Source organism: Propithecus coquereli, unplaced genomic scaffold (genome assembly GCF_000956105.1).
Source record: "Propithecus coquereli isolate 6110/MARCELLA unplaced genomic scaffold, Pcoq_1.0 Scaffold243, whole genome shotgun sequence".
Taxonomy (NCBI): domain Eukaryota; kingdom Metazoa; phylum Chordata; class Mammalia; order Primates; family Indriidae; genus Propithecus; species Propithecus coquereli.
The window spans coordinates 129,328-155,407 of NW_012147986.1; the positions used below are offsets into that span (position 1 = coordinate 129,328).

The 26,080-nt window shown below is 38.1% G+C and overlaps 1 protein-coding gene across 1 annotated transcript in view; it reads right to left on the reverse strand.

The window, feature by feature from the left end:
- ALMS1 (Alstrom syndrome protein 1) overlaps positions 1–26,080 on the reverse strand; it is a 172,005-nt gene that overhangs the window by 96,483 nt on the left and 49,442 nt on the right. Inside the window, exons 9-12 of the mRNA XM_012646415.1 lie at positions 21,683–22,041; positions 16,546–21,541; positions 15,183–15,316; positions 8,483–10,320 (exon numbers count right to left, since the gene is read on the reverse strand). Of these exons, the coding sequence (XP_012501869.1) occupies positions 8,483–10,320; positions 15,183–15,316; positions 16,546–21,541; positions 21,683–22,041 (7,327 nt within the window). The remainder of the gene's footprint in view (positions 1–8,482; positions 10,321–15,182; positions 15,317–16,545; positions 21,542–21,682; positions 22,042–26,080) is intronic.

The following is a 26,080-nucleotide window of genomic DNA, read 5'->3' on the forward strand; positions in this document are numbered from 1 at the left end:
CTAGATTTAAGCGAAGAGATAAAGAGTAGCACTGTAATTGCCAGGGACTTCAACACCCCACTGACAGAGCTGAACAGATCATCAAAGCAGAAAATAAATAAACACTAGACTTAAATAGGACTATAGAACAAATGGAACTAACAGACATTCACAGAAAATTCTAACCAAAAATGAAGGACTATATATTCTTCTCATTACCACAGGGGACATTCTCTAAGATTGATCACATCTTAGGCCACAAACCATGTCTCTGCCATTCAAAAAAACTGGAATTATACCATGTATCTTCTCAGAACATGGTGGAATAAAACCAGAAATCAATTCCAAGAGAAACACTCAAATCTACACAAAGTTATGGAAATTAAACAACCCACTGATGAGCAATTTTTGGGTCAATGATGAAATTAAGATGGAAATCAAAAGATTCCTCGAACTGAACAACGGAGGGAACACAAGCTATCAAAATTTACAGATTCAGCAAAAGCAGTCCTAAAGGGAAAATTTATAGCCTTAATTGCCTACATGAAAAAGACAGAAAGATCACAAATAAACAACCTAATGTAACATCTCAAGGAACTAGAAAAGGAAAAGCAAACCAAACCCAAAGCCAGCAGAAGAAATGAAATAACAAAGCTCAGAGCAGAACTAAATTAAATGGAAACCAAAAAAAAAAAAAAAAATACAAAACATCAATGAAACAGAAAGTTGGTTCTCTGAGAACACAAACAAAATCAATAGATCTCTTGGCTAGATTAACCAGGAACAGAAGAGAAAGGACCCAAATAAGCTCAATCAGAAATGACAAAGGAGATATTACAATTGATAGCACATAAATACAAAATATCATCTATGAATACTATGAAAAATCTCTAGGCACATAAACTCAAAAACACAAATTCCTGGAAACACACAACCTCCCAATACTCGACCAGGAAGAAACAAAACTCCTGAACAGACCAGTAACAAGCAGTGAGATTAAAGCAGTAATAAAAAATCTCCCAATCAAAAAAACCCCAGACCAGATGGATTCACAGCTGAATTCTACCAGACCTACAAAGAAGAGCTGGTACCCATTCTACAGAAATTATTTCGTTACACCAAGAAGAAGGGAATCCTCCCTAACTCATTCTATGAAGCCAGTATCACCTTGATAACAAAGCCAGGAAAGGACACAACAAAAACAACAAAAAACACTACCAGACCAATATTCCTTATGAATACAGAAGCAAAAATCCTTAGAATACTAGCAAACTGAATTAAACAGCACATCAAAAAAGTAATCCACCATAACCAAGTGGGCTTTATCTCAGGGATACAAGGATGGTTCAACACATGTAAATCAATAAATATGATTCATTGCATAAACAGAAGCAAAAACAAAGATCATATGATCATCTCAATAGATGCAAAAAAAGCATTTAACAAAATCCAGCTTCCTTTCATGATAAAAACCCTCAAAAACTAGGCATAGAAGTAACATATCTCAAAATTACAAAAGCATTATATGACAAAGCCACAGCCAACATCATACTGAATGGAGAAAAGTTGAAAGCATTCCCTCTAAGAACTGGAGCAAGACAAGGGTGCCCACTGTCACCACTTCTTTTCAACATAGTACTGGAAGTCCTTCCCAGAGCAATCAGGCAAGAGAAAGAAATAAAGGGTCTCCAAATCAGGAAAGAGGAGGTCAAACTATTGCTTTTCACTCATAACATGATCTTGTATCTAGAAAATCCCAAAGCCTCCACCAAAAGACTCTATAATTGATAAATAAATTCAGAAAAGTCTCGGATTATAAAATCAATGTATGCAAGTCAGCAGCATTTATATAAACTAGTAACAGTCAAGCTTACAGTCAAATAAAAAACTCTACACCATTTACAATAGCTACAAAGAAAATAAAATACTTAGGAACATACTTAACCAAGGAGGTGAAAGATCTCTACAAGGAAAACTACAAAACATTGATGAATAAAATCACAGATGACCAAACAAATGGAAAAAAATTCTCATGCTCACGGATCAGTAGAATCACCATCTTTAAAATGTCCATGGTGCCCAAAGTGATTTACAGATTCAACGCAATCACCATGAAAATACCAAAATCATATTTCACAGAGCTAGAAAAAAATAATCCTAAACTTCATGTGGATACAAAAAAGAACCCAGGCTGGGCGCAGTGGCTCACACCTGTAATCCTAGCACTCTGGGAGGCCGAGGCAAGCAGACTGTTCGAGCTCAGGAGTTCGAGACCAGCCTGAGCAAGAGCGAGAACCTGTCTCTACTAAAAAAAAAAAATTGAAAGAAATTATCTGGACAACTAAAAATATATAGAAAAAATTAGCCGGGCATGGTGGCACATGCCTATAGTCCCAGCTACTCGGGAGGCTGAGGCAGGAGGATCCCTTGAGCCCAGGAGTTTGAGGTTGCTGTGAGCTAGGCTAACACCACGGCACTCACTCTAGCCAGGGCAACAGAGTGAGACTCTGTCTCAATAAAAACAAAACAAAACAAAACAAAACAAAAAAACAAACAAAAAAAGAACCCAAATAGCCAAAGCAATCTTAAGCAAAAAGAACAAATCTGGAAGGTATCACATTACTGGACTTCAAACTATATAACAAGTCTATAGTAACCAAAACAGCATGTTACTAGTACAAAAATAGAAACATAGACCAATGGGTCAAAACAGAGAACCTGATATAAAACCATCTACCTACAACTAACTGATCTTGGACAAAGCAGACAACAACATACACTGGGGAAAAGAAGTCCTATTCAATAAATGGTGCTGGAAAAATTGGATAGCCGCATGCAGAAGAACGAAACAGGACCTCTATCTCCTGCCATTTACAAAAATTAATTCAAGACGGATAAAAAAAATTAAATGTAAGGCATGAAACCATAAAAATTCTGAAGAAAATGTCAGAAAACCTCTTCCAGACACCGTCCTAGGCAAAGAATTTACGACTAACACCCCAAAGGAAATTACAGCAACAACGAAAATAAATAAACGGGACTTGATTAAATTAAAAGGCTTCTTCACAGCAGAGAAAATGGTCAGCAGAGTAAGCAGACAACCTACAGAATGGGAGAAAATATTCACAAACTATACATCCTATAAAGGGCTAACATCCAGAAACAGATTCTCACTGATTTGTTTGAGTTCTTTGTATTAGGTTGGTGCAAAAGTAATTGCGGTTTAAGCATTGTTGAAATTTCCTGTTTCATATTGGAATACATTTTTAAATAAATGTGGTTATGTTATATATCATTTTAATGCGCATTTCCTGCTGTATATTTTTTGCTAATGACTTATTACTTGTTTATTTTATATTTATTTTAGACTATGGAAATGATGTTAGACAAAAAGCAAATTCGAGCAATTTTCTTATTCGAGTTCAAAACGGGTCACAAAGCAGCGGAGACAACTAGCAACATCAACACGCATTGGGCCCAGGAACTGCTAACAAACGTATAGTACAGTGGTGGTTCAAGAAGTTTTGCAAAGGAGATGGAGCACTGAAAATGAGGAGCACAGTGGCCGGCCGTTGGAAGTTGACAATAACCAATTCAGAGCAATCATCGAAGGTGATCGATCCTCTGACAACTACGTGAGAAGTTGCCGAAGAACTCAATGTGGACCATTCTATGGTTGTTCAGCATTTGAAGCAAATTGGAAAGGTGAAAAAGCTGGATAAGTGGGTGTCTCATGAGCTGACCGAAAATCAAAAAAAATCATTGTTTTGAAGTGGCGTCTTCTCTCATTGTATGCAACAACGAACCATTTCTTGATCAGATTGTGACGTGTGAGGAAAAGTGGATTTTATACGACAACTGGCAATGACCAGCTCAGTGGTTGGACCGAGAAGCAGCTCCAAAGCACTTCTCAAAGCCAAACTTGCACCAAAAAAAGGTCATGGTCACTGTTTGGTGGTGTGCTGCCAGTCTGATCCACTCCAGCTTTCTGAATCTCAATGAAACCATTATATCTGAGAAGTATGCTCAGCAAATCGATGAGATGCACTGAAAACTGCAAAGCCTGCAGCCAGCATTGGTCAACAGAAAGGGCCCAATTCTTCTCCATGACAACTCCCGACCACACATAGCACAATCAATGCTTCAAAGTTGAACGAATTGGGCTACGAAGTTTTGCCTCATCCACCATAGTCACGTGACCTCTCGCCAACCGACTACCACTTCTTCAAGCATCTCGACAACTTTTTGCAGGGAAAATGCTTCCACAACCAGCAAGATGCAGAAAATGCTTTCCAAGAGTTCATCAAATCCCAAAGCATGAATTTTTACACTACAGGAATAAACAAACTTATTCTCATCAGCAAAAATGTGTTGATTATAACAGTTCCTATTTTGATTAATAAAGATATGTTTGAGCCTAGTTATGATGATTTAAAAATCATGGTCCAAAACCACAATTACTTTTGCACCAACCTAATACAAAGAACCAAACAAATCAGCAAGAAAAAAACAAACAACCCCATTAAAAAGCGGGCAAAAGACATGAACAGAAGCTTTTCAAAAGAAGACAAATGACCAACAGACATGAAGAAGTGCTCAACATCACTAATCATTAGGGAAATGCAAATTAAAATCACAATAAGATATCACCTTTCCTGTGTCAGAATAGCTACTAAAAAGTCAAAAAACACTAGATGTTGGCATGGATAAAGAGAGAAGGGAACACTTAGACTCTATTTGTGGAATTGCAAATTAGTACAACCTCTGTGGAAAACAGTATGGATATTTCTAAAAGAAATAAATATAGACTTAACATTCAACCCAGCAATCCCGCTTCTCAGTATCTACCCAAAAGAAAAGAAGTCCTTTTATAAAAAAGATCCTTCAACTTTTGAAGCATTGGTTGTGTGATGTGCAGCAGGCACTGTCGTGGAGAAGAATTGGGCCCTTTCTGTTGACCAATGCTGGCTGCAGGCGTTGCAGTTGTCAGTGCATCTCATCGATTTGCTGAGCATACTTCTCAGATATAATGGTTTCATCAGGATTCAGAAAGCTGGAGTGGATCAGACTGGCAGCACACCACCAAACAATGACCATGACCTTTTTTTGGTGCAAGTTTGGCTTTGAGAAGTGCTTTGGAGCTGTTTCTCGGTCCAACCACTGAGCTGGTTGTTGCATAAAATCCATTTTTCATTGTATGTCATAATCCGATCAAGAAAGAGTTAGTTGTTGCATACAGTAAGAGAAGACGACACTTCAAAACAATGATTTTTTTGATTTTCGGTCAGCTCATGAGGCACCCACTTATCCAGCTTTTTCACCTTTCCAGTTTGCTTCAAAAGCTGAATTACCCATAGAATGGTCGACCTTGAGTTCTTTGGCAACTTCTCACGTAGTTGTCAGAGGATCAGCTTTGATGATTGCTCTCAATCAGTTGTTGTCAACTTCCAATGGCTGGCCACTGTGCTCCTCATCTTCAAGGCTCTGAATGAACTTCTTGAACCACCACTGCACTGTACATTTGTTAGCAGTTCCTGGGCCCAATGCGTTGTTGATGTTGCTAGTTGTCTCCGCTGCTTTGTGACCCATTTTGAACTCGAATAAGAAAATTGCTCGAATTTGCTTTTTGTCTAACATCATTCCCATAGTCTAAAATAAATATAAACAAGTAATAAGTCATTAGCAAAAAATATACAGCAAGAAATGCGCATTAAAATGTTGTATAACATAACCACATTTAAGAATGTATTCCAATATCAAGCGGGAAATTTCAACAATACTAAAACCTCAGTCACTTTTGCACCAATATAATATCTCAAGAATAGAAAAACAAAAACCACATGTACTCTTTAACAATTTGGAACTAACTGGTGGGCACAGATGGGCACAGAGAGAAATAAAAGTCACTGAAAATCAAGATGGGAGAGAGAGTAGGGGAATGGTAAAAACCTACCTAACAGATACAATGAACACTATTCAGGTGATAAGCACACTAATAGCCCTGACTAGAGCATAACAAAAACATTTGTACCATCCTAATGTTTTGAAATTAAAAAATACTCATGAATCTATACTAATGTAAATAAATAACTGAAGGAATAAATAAATGGCAAAGAAACAATAGCTCTTCCTTATAGAAGAATTCCAATTAATGAATGTAGAAGAAATGAGAGACATAGAAAAACACCATTACAATACTACAGTAATAATTGCTACAGCCAAGATCCACTGATTGGATGCTAAAAGTGTGGTCAAAGGTCAAGCAGAAACAGGATATTTGCATAAACTAACAAATCCCCCTGAAATATTTAGTATCTACAAAGGAAAAAGAGTAACTTTACATAGAGAATCCTGGCAGACACTACTTTACCCAAATGATCGGGGTTGACATCACCAGTAACGCATATCAACATTAATGTGCTCCCTGTTGTGATATATTGAGAATACATAGCCTCAATCTAATCTTGAGACAATGTCAGACAAAGCTAAATTGAAGGGCTTTCTTTAAAATAACTGATTAGCACTTTTCAAAGTGTCAAGGTCATGAAAGACAAGGAAAGACTGAGAAACTGTCACAAATTGGAGGAGATTAAGAAGATATGACAACTAAAATGCAAGAAGGGATTCTGGGTTGGATCTGAAACAAAAAAGGTTCATTTGTGGAAAAACCTGGCAAAATCCAAGCAGTCTATACTTTTGTTACAGTTTTATACCAACGATAATTTCTTAGTTTTGATAAATATTTTATGGTTACAATGTTACAGTAAGATGTTAACATAAGGAGAAGCTTCAGTAAAGGGTACAGTAAAGGGTACATGGCAACCTCTAAAATATCCCTCAAGGATCTCTACCTCCTGTCATTCATGCTCTTGTGTAACTCCCAACCCCTGAGTGTCAGAGTGCATAGAATGGCTCATTTCTAGTGAATAGAACATGGGAGAGGTGATGAGATGTCACTTTCAATGTTAGGTTACAAAAAGACAATCGCTTTTGTCTTGAGCACCCTCTCTTGCTCTCTCACTTGCTCACTGAGAGAAGCTTAAATGTCATAAATGTCTCTGGCCAAAGCCATGTTGAGTGAGCTTGGAAGCACATCCTCTCAAATGAGCCTTCAGATGAGTTCAAGTTGCAGCCAATGCCTTGTTTGCAATCTTGTGAGAGAACCTAAGCCAGAAGTACCCATATAACTTAGCCTGGATTTCTGACCTACAGACACTTTCAGATGTTTACTATTTTAAGTTGCTACATTTCAGGGTAATATGTTACAAGCAATAGATAACTAATATGGAAACTCTTTGTATTATTTCTACAACTTCTCTGTAAGTCAGCTTTACAAACTTTTCCTTCTATAATCTCCCACAAGTGCCAAAGATATTAAATGAATGTCCAAGATCATGGCTGGAAGAAGAATCAGAAGTAGGGTTCAGAATTGTGGGGGATGGTACTATGTAGGGGAACAAGCTCTCACTTTGATTAAACAGACAGCAATTGAATGTCCATTCTTCTGCTTACAAACAGCATCACTTGGCACAAGTAACAGTGTCAGTGTCTCAGTTTTCCAGTGGGTAAACAGGGATGTCACCACCTACTTTGTGGGACTTACGAAGTTATGAAGACTAAATAAGATAGCACATATATGTCCCTCATTGCCACGACTACTACATGTGGATGTTCAATAAACATTTATTCCCTTCCTCCTTTCTAAACCTAGTGCTTTCTACTGTGGTATGATACCTTCTCAACAATAAGAAACATTAAACACACAAGTAATTTTGTTTTGCCACATTGTAAGAGACTCATTAAGGTAAAACAGAATTAATGACAAAGCACTAAAATTAGGCTGAATAACATAAATCTAACGCATTTATCCCTGAATTCAGTTTCCTCTCCTACAATACATTGTGAGATGGGGCATCACATCAGGGAGCACGTTATGTTGATATGCTTTACTGGTGATGTTAATCTTAATCATTTAGTTAAAGTGGTATCTACCAAAATTCTCCACCGGAAAGCTACATTTTTTTCTTTGTAAAATATTAAATATTTGGGAGAAATTCTGAAATGGAACCAAAGATAGAGAGGAGAGAGAGAGGGAGAGGGGAAGACATAGAGGGACAAAGAGAGACAGAAACAGAAAGAGACAGAGAGTGTGCATGTACACAAGCTCCCAAAGGAGATCTTCAGCATTATCTCCAACACAATAAATAGGGAATTAGTAATTGTACCATTGGATGATCAAAGATTCTTCTCAAAGAAATACAATATTTTAAAACAATTGATGTTAAGCCTTGCCAAACGCCCTTTGAAAGTATAAACACATTACTTTCACGTTTTTCTTACTTACATATTTATTCCTTGAAAGACTTCTAGAAGATTAGCCAGAAACAACCTCCCATTAGAGAAGTCACACCACCTTTCCCCAAAGCACTTCAATCTGCTTAAAGCGTTTTAAACTCTTTATCACAAATTCCATCAGCTTGCTTGTTATCACAGTGAGACTCACCGATCTGCAGATATCGGAGTCCCCTCTGGATTGGAATATCCTTCCAAATCTGAAATGTTCACTTGTATTTGCCTTGAGGTTACTATCTGTCTATTCTGAGAAGGTATGGTTTTCAAGTCCTGAGTAACAGTATTACTATCTGGAAGAGAAGACTGTACGACTTGGAAGTCCAGTGAAGATTTACATCCTAGAAAACCTAAAGATTCTTGATCCTGTGCTACAGGTTTACTGGTCAATAATTTGGAGCTTGGTTCCAATGATCTCGAAGATATAGTTTGTAGGTCAAAGTTAAACTCACTATTCATCCTTGTTTTAGAAGCAGCATCCAATGAATGAAATCTTTTATCTAAGGTTCCACTATCCAATTTGGAAGGAGTCTTGGGACAAAGAGTTATACGAACACAAGAAAGTGCTTTTCTATTTGAAGGTGGAGTAGATGCAGATGGTTCTAATGTACAGTGATTTGGGGCCGATTGGGAAACATTACTGAACTTGGCTTCAACATTTATATTTGAAGTATGTGATTTAGGTTTATGCTGATTACTCTTTTCTACTACAAAATCCTGACCTTGAGGAAGGGGGAAATGGTGTTTTTTCATGTGGTCATCTATACGTGGGGCTTTGCTTTGACGTTGTTCAAGAAAAATGGGAGAAGGAAGGTCTGAAGCTATATAATCCTCACCTTGAGGAAGGGGAAAATGGTTTTCTCTCATCTGATGATCTACATGTGGGGCTTTACTTTGTTCAAAGAGTTCTCGTTGTTCAAGTAAAACACAAGAAGGAAGGATTGGAGCTACATAATCCTGATGTTGAGGAAGGGGAGAATGGTGTTTCCTCACATGGTGATCTGCATGTGGGGCTCTGCTTTGTTCAAAGAGCTCTCGTTGTTCAAGAAAAATGGAAGAAGGAATATCTGGAGTTATAGTTACATTCTTCTGTTTTACTCCTAGGGTAGAACTTGGTCTGCCCATGCTAATGAGGGTATGGTTATCAGAAAACTGAACTTCCTTAAAATTGCTACAGTTTGCACTGGCGCTGGGTTCAGAATGACTGCCTTTAAAATCTGATCTTTCTAAGAGTTTTTCTTCTTTATGAGAATGCTCAAAATCAACAGGTAATTTTTGGCTTTTCCTATTACCTTCTGCTAAAATAGTCACATCTTTATCTGGTGAATGACTATGTGTTTTAAATGATGAAGGGGAAGAGGTTTTCTGATTTAGATCTCTAGGAGGATTTTGCTCTTCAGTGAAATGAGAATTAAATACCCCCAAAGATGCTCCAGTACACTGGCTACCTTCAGAAACACCAACCTTTAACATAGAGGAATCTGAAATGCATTTAGAATGTTGGTGAGATGAAAAAGTGATGGAGGTAGTAAACTTTTTCGTGGGTTCTGGGGGTGGCATTTGTGATGAAGAATGAAAATCTACTTCTTTAGGTGGCACAAAAGCAGGTTCTACTAATTCCGAGAGCCAAGGGTTCATCTTTTCATGGAATGGCATTCGAAGACCCTTGCTAATTTTGAAGTCATCAGATACAAAGTCTTGGAATGGGGAATGACTTTGTAACTGTAAGGAATTCCAAACTTTGAGATGGGGGTTGTTCTGGTGTAGGGATGTGGAAAGGTTGATGTGCCCAGCTTTCCGTGATGATGGGCTCCGCTGTCCTCCGATCATTTCTGAGGGGTCAGAAGATCTGAAAACACAAATGTGGCTGTCCAATTGTGGTTGTTCAGCAGCAGTTAGAGTCCTGAAACATCCTTTTTCATGGCTCTCAATAATAATGTGACTACATACAGCTTCTGGCTTGCATCCTATTCCTCGTGGACTCTGTAAACCCTAGAAGATATAAACAGGTTCTTACTTGAAGTAATACAAATAGTTATATAAAAATCAGTTTTATATCCAGGCTAAGATTTGACCATGAAGGTCATGTCATCCTTTTATAATAAAAAAGGTCAAAGAACACAGCAAAAAAAGATAGTTAACCATAGAATAAAAAAGGCTCATGATAACTAAGACCACTCAGAGAGTTCTCATAATTTTCCATTAAAGTAAACATAGCAAAGACTACTGTTGCCCCCAGTATATATTCTCACCCTCCTTCACTCATGCAAACTTTTGCTAGCTACATAGCCACCAAATGAGAGGCATTCCCTGTTTCTTTTTTTGCTGCTAGTTGTGATCGTATGAGTAGGTTTAGGCCAATGTAATATGAGCAAAAGTGTTAAATACAACTTCCGCTTCCTGTCCTTAAAATCAAGTTCTCAAACTTCACCACCACTACCACCACCATTATTCTCGCCCACTGAAAATGGTGATACCTAGAACAACCTTGGAAGCCAAGTGTAAGGATGGCTTGGTTGCCTAGCCAGCATGGGTACTTGGAGACCACAAGGAACAGAGCTCACTTTCCCTGGACTATGACAAGAAAAAAATAAAATAAAATTCTACCTTATTTAAGCTGTTGTATTTTTGGCTCTCTATTTCAGAGATCTGATCTACATCCTAACAAAACCCCTAGGAGCAGGGGAAAAAAAACCTAATATCTTTCCCTGGGTCATAGATCAGTATCAAAAGTTACCATAAATATAAAATTTCTTTAAGGTTTCTATGTTTTATCTAAAAAGTCATTATAATTTGGCATTCTATTTGATGATATAGCAACATTTGATTTCATATGAAAATATTTTAAATTATGCTGTATCTTCCCACATGATGGAGTAGAGAGATGCACTTTTCCCTATTTCACCTGCTGAGTAGAATTAAACTACCTGGACATTACATATAAAACAAATGTAAGAAGAATCTGAAAGATGTAGAGAAGAAAGCAGAATGGCTAGGGATCTAGGGACCTGAGGAATAATATGGTGTTGAGATCCCCGGGTTTTCTTTTTGTCTCATATATAGAGACCTGGAGCTAAAGAAGCCAACAGGAACAACAACACAGACAAAAGCCCTAACAAAAATTGGCTCTCATTTGCCAAAAACCAGTAAAGGTTCATCCTAGCAAGACAGAAAACTTTTAGATAATAACTGCTGTACTCCAGCCAACCAACACAGGAAAAACTGTAGCCCCACCCACCCCTACATCAGCAATGGCCAAGCAAGGAGCCTAGACTTCTATTCTTGCTGCAAACTATAATGAGGCAACCCAACACCCATGCCAGGGTGCTATAGAGAAGGCCAAGTAGGAGCCCAGGACTTACTTTCATCCCTGCTGGCTGCCAATGAGTTATCCCTCCCCTCTGGTATCAGTGAAGATTACATGGGAAGCCTAGACTTTCATACCCACCCAGCAAAATGAGGTGTCCCTCTGTCTCCCAGTTATAGGCTGAAAGAAAATATTAACATTTGCAAACCTCATAGCCAATAAAGGACTTGTATGTAACATATTCAAAAAACTCAATAGTTAAAAATAAAATCCAATTACAAAATGGCAAAAGACATAGACATTTCACTGAATAGGATTCAGAGGCAGGAAATAAAGATATGAAAAGATGTTCAGCATCAAAAACCATTAAGGAAATGCAAATTAAAACCACAATAAGGTATCACTATTTCCCTGTTAGAATGGGTAAAATAAAAAACAGTGACAACATCAAATGCTGGTGAGGATATGGAGTAAATGGATTGCTCATACGCTGCTGGGAATATAAAATGGTATAGCCACCCTGGAAAACGGTGTGGCTATCTCTCAAAAAACTAAACATGGGCTGGGCATGGTGGCTCATGCCTATAATCCCAGGACTTTGGGAGGCTGAGGCAGGAAGATCACCTGAGGCCAGGAGTTAAAGACCTAGCCTGAGCAACATAGCAAGACCCCGTATCTCCAAAAAAAAAAATTTAAAAACACTAAATATGCAACTACCATATGATCCAGCAATTGCAATTGCAATCCTGAGCATTTATCCCACAGAAACAAAGACTTATGCTCACACAAAAACTCGCACATAAATGTTTATAGTAGCTTTATTTGCAAAGCCAAAAAGTGGAAAACAACCAAGATGTCCTTCAATAGGTGAATATTTAAACTGTGGTACATCTAAACCATGAAATACTATATAACAATAAAAACAAAAACTACTGATACACACAACAATCTGGATGAATCTCCAGATAATTATGCTGAGTGAAAAAAAAAAAAAGGCTGCATACTATATGATTTCATATATAAAACATCTTTGAAATTATAAAATTATAGAAATGGGGAACAAATTGGTAGTTGCTAGGGGTTAAGTACATGGTGGGCACAGGAAAGAAGTAGATGTAGCTATTACAGGGCATCATGAAGCACCCCTACTGTGATGTAAATGTTCAGTGTGTCTTTTTTTTTTTTTTTTATTTCAGCATATTATGGGGGTACAGATGTTTAGGTTACGTGTGTTGCCCTTGGTCAGTGTGTCTTGATTGTATCAGTATCAATACTGTGGTTGTGATATATGACTACAGTTTTGCAAATGTTAAGTTTGGGGAAAATTGGATAAAGGGTACATGTGATCTCTCCATATTATCTCTTGCATGTGAAACTACAATTATTTCAAGACGAAACGTTAACTAAAAAAATTTAAAAAATTAACTACTACTATATAAAACTAATACTTTAAAAATGTCATTTTTATTTTGTGGCTTCTTATTATCCTGATACCTCCTGACATATCACTGGGAAGCAAATACCCTAAATTGAGAAAAATAAACTTATTCCAGTCTCTTAAAACTGGGCATGATTAGACTTATACTCATCCCAAAATATATTTCTCTTCCTCCTTTCCAACAATCCATATCTTACAATTTTTTGAACACTCCATGCCCAGCCTCCTCCCATCACATCTTTCAAGCTTTCATAATAATCATAAACATCTTTCATAAAAACTTTTCCCTTTTAAAAATTCTTATAGCTTTAGTATTTGCCAAGTAAATTTTAGTATTTTTCACATAATCATTTCCAGACAAGCTATATAGTATGTATAGTCTGTTCTGGAAAATGTCTTAGGAAAGACTTTTATCACTAATTTGGATAAAAAGAGTTGCCAAATATACAAAATGGCAAAATGCTGGAAGGGATATTTAATAAATGACCAAATTTAGATTAAAAATCATTCCAATAGGCTTGAACACTGATGTAAAACCAATAAGAAGAAATAAAGCAGAGTTTTTAAAAACATTATATAGACACAAGACATGAGAATAGAAATCTTGGCAGCAGCTCGTGTTTCTTAAAAAATGCCCAAGTACACTGTGACCATCAGAAATCTCAGAATTCATTGGCAGAAAGAGAATTACCAAATATACTTCATGCTGGTCAGATCACATGTGAAAATTCTGTGTTTCATCTAATTCAGCACACCCTATTTTAAGAAAAATGTCACAGACAAACTAGAGTCTACCCAAAGGGAAGCAATCTGATTGCTGAGGGGTCTGGAAATATCAACACATGAAAATTTAAAAAAATAGGGGAAATGCAGATCACTGGGAAAAATAGGTATTTAAAAAAAAAAGTGCTAACAACTAAAGTTAGCACTTTAACTAAAGTTAGCGTGCTAAAACTAACAACTAATTATCCATTCATTTTATCATTTGTTAATTTTGTTTTTCACAAGCATTTATGTAAAACCTAAAATCTAATCTAATTTTTTATACTTTTAAAAAGCTTTTCCAAAATTGAGATAAGCCAAATAATTAAGCTATTAATATATCACTGAAGAGTAGTTTTCTAAGAAATTCTATATGAATCAGGCCATAAAATCCACACATATGATAGCTGAATCAATTCATATAGAATTAATAATAATGACAGCTGTCAGTTACTGAGCACTCACTAGATAATCACATTCTACTAAGAATTTTACAGGCATTATCTCATACAATCCATATGAAAATCCTATAAGACAGGTATTATCATACCCTTTTACTATTCATAATAGCAGACCAAATGCCTTATCCAAAGGAGAATGGATAAACTGTGATATACTTACACATTGGAATACTATACAGTAATAATGAATAAACTAAAATTATGCACATCTAGATAGAAGAATCTCAAAAACCTAAGACTGTGTGAAAAACCCAACTCTCAGAAGAATATATACCATGCTGGTACCATCTATATAGAGTTCAAAACCATACTGAAGAGCAGGGAAGTCAATACATGTCAAGATAAGACTGGGGAAAGGGACCCAAAGAACTTCAACAGTATTCATAATGTTCTATTTTTCAAGCTGAATAGCTAACATACAGGAATTATTTTTGCTTGCCATTATTCTTTATATAAATGATTCACGTATACTCTCATCTTTGCGTGAAATAGTTCATAATAGAAGGAAAATAAGTACCATTAAAGTCATTTATACATGAGCTGTTATAGCTCTGTATTCTTAAGCAGAAAATACACATCTAAAAATAGCTGGAATTTATCTGCATTTCAAGATAGCACCCTCAAGAGAAAATAAGGTGATGTTTAGTCTGTCTGCTTTAATAATATATTGATAAAACAAGCAAATCAGTTCTTTTTTTCTAAGAAGATAAATTTTTCTCATAGATGAATTTGGAGTTAATCAAAAATTACAGAATCTCATCCTTACATCTTGACTTTTGAAGAATTAAGACTTCTAACACTTTAGCCAAAGATTATCAATGTCCAAGGGATCTAAATTCCATCACCCATTCTTTCACATTTTCTCATTTCTAGATTTCTTTTATACCTTGGACAAATCAGTTGTTCTCCCATGACCAAACAACTCTGCCTTGATCTCTTCTACTTTTCTCCTGTCATCTTCATTTAATTCTGAAATGGAGTATCCATAATCATGTGCCAAATTAAACTTCATATTCCAGGCTGGAGGGAAAGCATAGAAATACTTGAGACAATAAATTGCAAAAGTCACAATTTGTCAACGATTATAAGAACACAGAAGATCATTAATACATGCAATTTAATGCCTACCACATGCTAAGGCATGTGTTCTCAATTATATGACAACCTAATAGAAATTCTTGACAGAGATCATTTCACTGAAAAGTCTGATTTTTATTTACTTATTTTTTTCAATTATATTAAATTTATTACAATATAGATTTTGTTTTCTCTTTTAAAAAAAGCCTACAGCACCTGGTATTGCCAGGCAGTCTCCCATCCAAGTACTTACCAGGCCCGACCCTGCTTAGCTTCCAAGATCAAACAAGATCAGATGGAACAATCTGATTTTTAAAAACCATACTGTAGCTATTTCTACAAAAAGACCACTTTAAATATGGTAATCAGTCATTTTTATCTTGATCTTCCTCCTAATTAAGAGAGTCTCTTTGCCTCCTCTTTTAGCTCCAGCTATAGTTATTGACACTTCCATGAGAGTTGATATTTAAAAATAATAAATAAAACTTGGAGTTTTTTTGCAGAATCGAAATGTACAAGAAACAGTGTAAGAAGTTATCCTCAAGGGAAGATTCCCAGGCAGGCCTGAACTGCTTGTAAATCGTCCCTCAAAATATATTCTTCACATTGTCTTAAAGATGTTTGCTATTGTTTGTAATGGAATGCTACTACTAGAGATTACTGAAAGTACTAAATATTTTCTTTTAAACCTCTAACCCAACTTTTAGTGTGAAATACTTTGCGAAGTCTTTTTCCCTAATGTGTGAGAACAGCTCTAAGAATTTTATTAGAAAAGGGGAAGAGAAAATATATGTAGTCTGAGGACACAGAAGAATTTAGAGCAGAACAAACTGGAGGCTTTTTTTGCCCCCAAAATAAGGAGACTGTAATGGGAGGATCAGGGAAACATGACAGCTTTAGGAGTTTGGAAGCCCAAGCCGCCTCCTTACTCTCTGTCAGATACCAGACTCTCCCTCCCTAAGACCCTAAACTCACACTAGTACTATTAATACTGTAACATAACTATATTATTGGTTACATAGGCTTTTTCTGGATTGTAAGTAGAAAATATAATCATTCTAACAGTTTCACAGAAAAATAAATTTAGAACCCCAAATATCTAACTTTAAACAAATTAAACTACAGTGCTAATAAGCCTGAACCTACTTTTATGACAAATTATCAGTTCTTACCTCGTGCTCGTACCCGACATTCCTCTTCCTCTGCATTTCTGAGTATTTGTTTAGCATGATTCAATGAGGATTCACATTTCAGAAGGTTTTTCACGTGTGCAGCCAGAGAATCTACACTGCTACCACCACCATCCTCACTCTCTGACATACCCTCTTCCTCTCTGCTATCTGTTATGCTTGTCTTGGGTGTAACATATGGAAAGAAGTTTAGAAGAACATCGGAAACTGATTCCAAAGACTCTGGTAAATTACTGTCCCATGAGCAGGAACCATTTCCATCACTTATATCACTACTTGAGTCACTTTTTATGATGGTCATCATAGGGATAATAATTTTATTCCCAATAGTTCCACTATACCCTTCAGGTTCAGACCTCATTACAGATTTGGCTGCTTCGTATTTCCTAAGGGTTTCTTCTAATGCCATACCGGCTTTGTTTTCTGCTTCCTGTAGAGGACTTCTAACTGTAGTTGACCTAATAAACTCCCAATTTTCAATGCCTTTCTGGCATTTCAAATTTGTCTGTGTGCCAATATCCTTCTGCATGCACCTGTTGTTTGGGCTTTCATCCGTGCATGGCTGTCTCTGAAGCAAATCACCATTAGACACATCAGTCATGGAGGGTTCTTTGAAGCAAACCACCTTCTTAGATTGTATAAATGAAATATCACCAATGTCTCTGAAAGGGACAAGGGGAGCAGGAAAATTGCATCGTTTCAGTGCTATATTTTCTGCCTCCATTAAAAGTGTCTGAATTTCTTTAAGAGTTTTGGAACTATTTTCTGCATCCCGGATTTCCTCAGAGCCAACATCTACAAGACCTGCAGATTCTGGTTTATTTATTACAACTTTATCATCAGCCTGAGAATTTAAAGGCATACTGTTTGAGCTAACATTGGAGTCAGAAGAATTCAAATTATTTATTTGCCTTTGGACATGTTTTGAAACAAGTTTGTGCTTCTCACCATCTGAATAAGTACCAGAGGAAATTGTTTGTAACCCAGAAATTTGATCAGCTTGCCCAGGACCACCTGAGAACTTCAGAGCATCTTCAGTTACATGTCTATCTGGCAAATCCTTTTGATAGAAAATATTCGATTTCTCTCTGAGTGAAAAGGAACTAGGAGGAGCCACTGGTAATACCGTTTTCTGGTCAGCTGGTCCAGGAACTGTTGAAAGCTTCAGTGTATCTTCAGTGAGATGTCTGTCTGGCAATTCCTGTGGATAGAAAATATGAGGCTTCTCTCTATGAAAATAAGAATTAGAGAGAGGCACTGGTTTCCCAGTATTCACATCAGTTGGTCCAGGGACAGTTGAAATCTTTGGAATATCTTCACTTTGATCTCTATCTGGCAACTGCTGTTGTAATAAAATAGCAGGCTTTACTCTTTGAGAATAGGAACCATGAAAAACTGTCAGTAACGGAGTTTTCTGGTCATCTGGTCCAATCACAGTTGAAATCCTGGGCTTCTCTCCATGTGAGTAGGAGCTAGGGGTAGTTGTTGGCAACTCAGTTTTCTGGTCGTCCAGTAAATCCACAGTTGAAATCTTGAGTTTCTCTTTAGGTGAGTAGTAATTAGGAATTCCTGTTGGTATCCCAGTGCCCTGCTCTGCTGGTACAAAAACAGGTGAAACTTTCAGAGCTTCATCAGTAAGATGACTATCTGGAAACTCCTGCTGAGGGTAAACACTGGGCTTCTCTATATGTGAGTAGGAACTAGAGGGTGCTATTTGTATCTCAGTCTTCTGGTCAGCAGGTCCAGAAACCCCAAATGCTTTCCAAGCTACTTCAGTAAGATCTGGCAACTCCTGCTGATAAGAAATGATGGACTGTTCTCCCTGTGAGTAGGAAGTAGAAGGCACTATTTGTATGCCAGTCTTCTGGTCAGCTGTTCCAGGAACTACTAAAACTTTCAAAGCTTCTTCAGAATAATTTGGCAACTGTTGCTGGTAAGAAATAATGGGCTTCTCACTATGTGAGTAGGGACTAGAGGGCACTATTCGTATAACATTTCTCTGGTCTGCTCCTGAAGCAATGCCTAAAAGTATTAAAGCTTCTTCATCAAATTCAGGCAAGTCCTGCTGGTAAGAGACACTGGGCTTCTCTCTATATGAGTAGGAAGTAGAGGTTACTGTTGGTATTCCAGTCTTCTGGTCAGCTGGTTCAGGAACATTTGAAACTTTCAGAGCCTTTTTGATGAGATGACTATCTGGCAACTCCTGTTGGTAAGAAATAATAGGCTTCTCTCTATGTGAGTAGGAAGAATAGGTTACAGTAGGTATCCCAGTCTTCTGGTCAACTGGTCTAGCAACACCTAAAACTTTCAGAGCTTCTTTAGTTAGCTGACCATCTGACAGGGCCTGCTGGTAGAAAATAATGGGTTTCTCTCCAAGTGAGTAGGAAATTGGAGATACTGTTGGTATTCCAGTCTTCTGGTCAGCTGGTCCAGAAACAACTGGAACTTTCAGAGCTTCAGTTAGATGACCATCTGGCAAGACCTGCTGGTAAAAAATAATGGGCTTCTCTCCAAGTGAGTAGGAAGTGGAGGATACTGTAGGTGTGCCAGTCTTCTGGTCAGTTGATTCAGGAGTGGCTGAAACTTTCAGAACTTCCTCAGTTAGATGACTACCTGGCAAAACCTCTTGATGGAAAATACCAGGCTTCTCTCTATGTGAGTAAGAAGTAGAGGTTACAGTTAATATGCCAGTCTTCTTGTCTGCTGGTCCAGAAATAATGGAAACTTTCTGAGTCTCTTCAGGTATATGACTACCTGCCAAGCCCTGTTGGTAGAAAATGCCAAGCTTCTCTCTATGTGAGAAGGAAGCAGAAGTTACAGTTGGTGTGCCAGTCTTCTGGTCAGCAGGTCCAGAAACAAGTGAAACTTTCTGAGCTTCTTCAGTTAGACGACTATCTGACAAGGTCCGTTGATAGAAAATAAGGGGCTTCTCTATTTGTAAGTAGGAAGCAGAGGTTGCAGTTGGTACGTCAGTCTTCTGGTCAGCTGATCCAAGAGCAGGTGAAACTTTCTGAGCCTCTTCAGGTAGATGTCTATCTGGCAAGGCTTCTTGACAGAAAACAATGGGCTTCTCTCTTTGCGAGTTGGAAGTAGAGGTTACAGTTGGTCTGCCAGTCTTCTGGTCAGCTGGACTAGGAGCAAATGAAATTCTCAGAGTCTCTTCAGGTATGTGACTACTTGGCAAGGCCTGTTGGTAGAAAATGCCAGGCTTCTCTCTATGTGAGTAGGAAGTAGAGGTTACAGTTGGTTTGCCAGTCGTCTGGTCAGCTGGTCCAGAAACAACTGAAACTTTCTGAGCCTCTTCAGGTATATGACTACCTGGCAAGTCTTGCTCGTAGAAAACACCTGGCTTCTCTCTATGTTGCAATTTGGAAGTAGAGGTTACAGTTGGTATGCCAGTCGTCTGGTCTGCTGGTCCAGGAGCAAATGAAACTCTCAGAGCCTCTTCAGGTATATGACTACCTGCTAAGGCCTGTTGGTAGAAAATTCCAGGCTTCTCTCTATCTGAGTAGGAAGTAGAGGTTACAGTTGGTGGTGTGCCAGTTGTATGGTCAGCAGGTCCAGGTGCAGTTGAAACTTTCTGATCCTCTTCGGGTAGATGACTACCTAGCAAGGTCTGTTGATAGAAAATACCAGGCTTCTCTCTTTGTGAGTAGGAAGTAGAGGTTACAGTTGGTATACCAGTTGTTTGGAAGGCTGGTCCAGGAGCAGTTGAAACCTTCAGAGCCTCTGTAGGTAGATGACTGTCTGGCAAGGCTTGCTGGTAGAAAATACCAGCCTTCTCACTTTGAGAGTAGGAAACAGAGGTTGCAGTTTGTATCCCAGTCTTCTGGTCAGCTGGTACAGGGACAATTGAAACTTTCAGAGCCTTTTCAGTTGAATGACTGTCTGGCAACTCCTGTTGGTAGAAAATACTAGATTTCTCCCCATGTGAGTAGGACCTGGGGGACACTGTTGGTTTCCCAGCCTTCTGGTCAGCTGATCCAGAAACAGCTGAAACTTTCAGAGCTTCTTGAGATAAATGACTATCTAGCAGGGTCTGCTGGGAGAAAATAATGGGCTTCTCTCTATGTGAGTAGAAACTAGATGGTTCTGAGGTTAACTCAGTCTTCTGGTCACCTGGCTCAGGAAAAACTGAAACTTTCAGAGCCTCTTCAGTTAGATGACTATCTGCTAAGGTCTGTTGGTAGGAAACACTGAGCTTCTCTCTCGGTGAGTAGGAAGTAGAGGTTACAGTTGATATCCTAGTCTTCTGGTCAGCTGCAATAGCTGAAACTTTCAGAGCCTCTTCAGTTAGATGATTATCTGCTAAGGTCTGTTGGTAGGAAACACTGAGCTTCTCTCTCGGTGAGTAGGAAGTAGAGGTTACAGTTGATATCCTAGTCTTCTGGTCAGCTAGTCCAGCAACAGCTGAAACTTTCAGAGCCTCTTCTGTTAGATGACTGTCTGGCAAGGCCTGCTGGTAGAAAATAATGGGCTTCTCTCTCTGTGAGTACGAACTAGAGGGTACTGTTGGTATTGCAGTCTTATAGTCAGCTGGTCCAGGAGCAGCTGAAACTTTCAGAGCCTCTTCAGTCTGCTTAACGTCTGGCAACTCTTGTTGGTAAAAAGTACTGGGCCTCTCTCTATGTGAGTAGGAAGTAGAGGATACTGGTGCTGTCCGAGTCTTCTGGTCAGCTGGTCCAGAAACAGCTGAAACTTTCAAAGCCTGATCAGTTAGATGACTTTCTGGCAAGATCTGCTGATAGAAAATAAGGGGCTTCTCTCCATGTGAATAGGAACTAGTTATTCCAGTCTTCTGGTCAGTTGATCCAGGAGCAGCTGAAACCTTCGGAGGCTCTTCAGTTAAATTATTGTCTGGTAACTCTTGTTGATAGAAAATACTGGGCTTCTCTCTATGTGAGTAGGAAGTAGAGGTTACAGCTGGTATGCCAGTCTTCTGGTCAGCTGGTCCAGAAACAGCAGAAACTTTCAGAGCCTCTTCAGGTATCTGACTACCTGTCAAAGCCTGTTGGTGGAAAGTAACAGGCTTTCCTCTATGTGAGTGAGAAGTAGAGGTTATAGTTGGTATCCCAGTCTTCTGGTCAGCTGGTCCAGGGACACCTAAAACTTTCAGAGCCTCTTCAGTTAGATGACTATCTGGCAAGCCCTGTTGGTATAAAATATTGGGCTTCCCCCTATGTGAGTAGGAACTAGAGGGTACTGTTGGTGTCCTAGTCTTCTGGTCAGTTGGTTCAGGAATAGCTGAGACTTTCAGAGTCTCTTCCGTTACATGAGTATCTGCTAACGTCTTCTGGTTGAGAGTATCAGTGTGTTGTCCAATAGTATTGTCTTGAGGAGAACTTACTGCTGACTGAGACAGGTCCTCAAGAGACAAGGATAAATGTGATCCAGTGTCTGAATCTCCAATAGTGGTAGTGATGCCTGATTTCAAATTGGATTGAGTAATTTCAGCTATGCCTCCTTTAGAAGTATCTCCTAAAGAAAATGAGGTTTGTTAATATGATATATATTGTTTCAATTTTAAAAATTCCTTTCTATGTACTGAAAAAAATAAATCAAGATTCCCTGTCTTGGGCCTTTAAGCTTCTAGAAATGAATGCTAAGGAAATAGCCATCAAAGAAGACACATATTTGTATACAAAGATATTAATGGCAAAGAAAACTAACGGGAAAATATTTTAAATATTCAATCATAAAGTAGTGGCTAAAAATAACAGTATATTCATTTGATGGAATATTATGTGATCTTAAAATCTGGATTTTTAAAGAACTGTCAATGAGATGGGATAATGCTCTTGGGTCTGGGATTTGATTTCGCCCTATTCATGAGCTGTTATTGTGTCATGTACGCTGGCAGAAGATATGAAGTCCTCAGTCAGAGACAAAAGACTTTATTAAGCCTGGCATAGCAAAGGATCATCAGCTTATTTTCATGGGTTCCTCTTGCACCCAAGTCCCACAAGGAGCAATACAATATGGCCTAGATGGATGCTATGCATGCAGTGGGTTTGACAGACTCTCCCAACAAATGTACCCGATATTACATATATATTCTTTCTTTTAAGTATATAAAACTGTAAAAGACACTAAAGGTTATACTAAAGAGTTAGAACTTATTCAATATGGCATGGGGAATTGTTGACAGTTTTGATAAGAACTGTACTGCAGAAATATGGATTCAAGATGAGTGGGAAGGGAATGTGAAAGTCTAAGCAGCAAAATACAATAGAACTTTTGGCAATAACAGAAATGTTCTATGTTTGCACTAATACAATAATTATAAATGAAAGTAGTTCTAAATGGCAGTGAAAAGTAAATGACTGCAATAGAAATGATCGGATTTGACAAGTTGTGCATTCATTCATTTTTTCATTCAAAAAATATGAATGTTTACTATGTGTCAGGCACTGTTCTAGATAAAGGAGATACAACAATAAACAAACAGACAATCATCCCTACCTCACAGAGCTTACATTCTAGCACGACGAGGCAGACAATAAATAAATTGGTAAAACATATGGTAAGTCAGATGGTGTTAAGATGGTTGATATATACAGCAACTATTATCCATACTTTATATATAGGGAAACTGAATTTCAAAGATGACTATGTGACAGTGCTTCTTCATGTGGGGATCTTGTTAACTTATAGATTCTGATTCACTAGGCTTGGGGAGGGAACTGAAATTCTGCATTTCTAACAAGCTCCCTGGTGATACTCAATGCTATTGGTCCTTAGACCACATGTTAACTAACAAAGAGATATAATTTTTATAAGTTATAGAGTGAAAAAGTAACAAAAATTGGTACTTTTCAAGTCTTTAATTCTCACTCTGAATTCTGAACTCTTTCCACTACCTTTCTAAGGCCTCTGGTGACCTTCAAAAAGTAGCTGAATATAGAAATGAAATGGGTATAGGAGTGAACTGTAAGGTAAAGAAGTAGATGTATCAAGTATTAACTCTTCAAGAAAACTAAAAGAGAAGGAAAAAAATGTAACCTGTAACTTGAGAAGGAATATGGGTCAGGAAAACTTTTGAGGAAACAAAACAAGTTCAATAAGTTAATAAATCAAAACAGATTAATGAAAAAAAATCTTGTTTTTCCAAATGATTTCCTAATTTCTCAAAGTTCTTACATCCCTCTTTGACCATTATAAATTATTAGTGACACCATGAAGGAGACAAATGAGATAGATGGCCAAAGACTTAAGATGTACAGGCCAGACCCTTGAAAAATCTAAAGGTTTTCATAAGTTAACAAGACCTTAGGAAAGAAGACTTCAGAGGGAAGGAAAAAATTAGTAAAGAAAATGAGAACAGGCTGGGCGCAGTGGCTCACACCTGTAATCCTAGCACTCTGGGAGGCCAAGGCGGGTGGATCGCTCAAGGTCAGGAGTTTGAGACCAGCCTGAGCAAGAGCGAGACCCCGTCTCTACTAAAAACAGAAAGAAATTATCTGGACAAAAATATATATAGAAAAAATTAGTTGGGCACGGTGGCGCATGCCTGTAGTCCCAGCTACTCTGGAGGCTGAGGCAGAAGGATTGCTTAAGGAGTTTGAGGTTGCCGTGAGCTAGGCTGACACCACAGCACTCTAGCCCGGGCAACAGAGTGAGACTTTGCCTAAAAAAAAAAAAAAAGAAAGTGGGAGTTGGTAAGGTAAGTGGGTTGTAGGCTCTTTTATACCCCTAAGAGGGCAGGGGTTTCAAAAAGCTAAAAAACTTCAGGTATTGTGGTAAGTTCATGAACTCTGCACTCAGACACCAAATCCAAAATACACTATTTTCTAACAGAGTAACCCTGGGAAAGTTAGTGTCTTCATCATACCACCCTCATAGGGTTGTGGAGAAGATTAAATGAGATAATGTATATATAGTACCTGGCAAATAGGAAATGCACCCTTACTCACAGAAGTTTCCCTGGGACAAGAGGAAGATGTGATTTCAGATCTTGCTTCCAGGCCCCTCATCTTTAAGAGAACCCTCCCAAAGTCCTGCCCGAAACCAAAGTCCTAACTTACTGTGAGCCACACTCAGTTTCCCTCCCTGCCCTGAGTACCCAACAAATAACAACCTAAAGTCCTAAGGCCAAACCAAAGACTGGGCTTAATTCAAAATTATGGCAGGAACACTAATGGATTATTAAATTAATTTAGAGGCAGAGAACACAAACCCCAATACCTACCAAAGAACATAAAGACAGGCACAGAGGCCATGCAAGCCACAGAGATGGCCCCATGTTAGTCAAAGATCAATAAAATAGTGACAAAACATTAAGCCACAGGCCTTCATAACAACTGAGATACAGTAAATTAACCAGATCTGATTTTCACTTTCATTTGATCCATTTCTTGAGAACTGATAACCCCCAAAATATGAAGCCTACCCCCTTATTCTACCCTTCTTCCATTCGGTTCTACCCAGGCATGTTAATTCATTTTATATTCAACAATTCATTAGGTCATTCAACAGGCATTTATTGAGCACCTTTCAAAGCCAGATAGAAATAAAGTATTAGTAAAGCCCTAGCTCTACCCTCAAAGAGCTTAAAGTCCTATAGGAGATAGAAACAAGTAAAGAAGTAATTACTATACTCTGTGTGAGTATAGTGATTGGGGAGCTGTTTACAGGATACTATGGGAACATATATAAGGAGAATTCAACTCTTTCTTAAGGAATCAGGGTGAGTGGTGAAAACCAGAAAAGATTTCCTGAAAGATATCTAAACTGAAAATGAAAGGATGAAGAACAGGAGTTTGGGCAAAGTTGGGTATAAAAGGTAGAGAAAGGAAGTGTTCCAAACAGCGAAAACAGCATTTGTGAGATCAAGGAGACAAGAAGGTTTAGCATGATGAAAGAATAACAATAGATCAATATATAATTAAAGACGCAAATGTGAGGCTAAGCAGGGACCTTCTATGACATACTAAGGAATGTGGAATTTCTCCTGAGGGTAACATTGGAAAGCAAGGGTTTCAAACTAGGAAGTGACATTATCAAGTCTGCCTTGTAAACAGTCTACTCTAGCTTAATGCAGAAATGGATAAGCAGGCAGAAAAGATACTAGTTTTCCTTTACTAACGCAGTAATCCAAGAAAGAGAAAACGAGAGTTTGATAATCAGAATCAAGCCCTGGGTGACTGGACAGGGATGAGGGTGGCAGGACAATACAAGTTTCTGGCTTGGCTAATAAAAAGACACTATTTACTGAGAGGAAGTATAGAAGGAAGAGTAGGTCTGAAGAGATGATGACTGGTTCCATTTTTGATATTCTGATGTTAAGATGCCTATGGGACAGCCAAATAAAGATGCTCTATAAGTAGTAAGACACAAACACCTGAAGTATGAGACACATCTGGATAAAGTCCTACATTTAGAAGTCATTAGCCACTAGGAATAACTGAAGCCTTGGGTGTAGACATTACTTCAGAAGAAGTTAAGATCCTTTCCTGCACAAAGCACTGTTTCCTACTATGTCGCTACCTGCTGCTATAAACAAATTGAGGACAGCCAG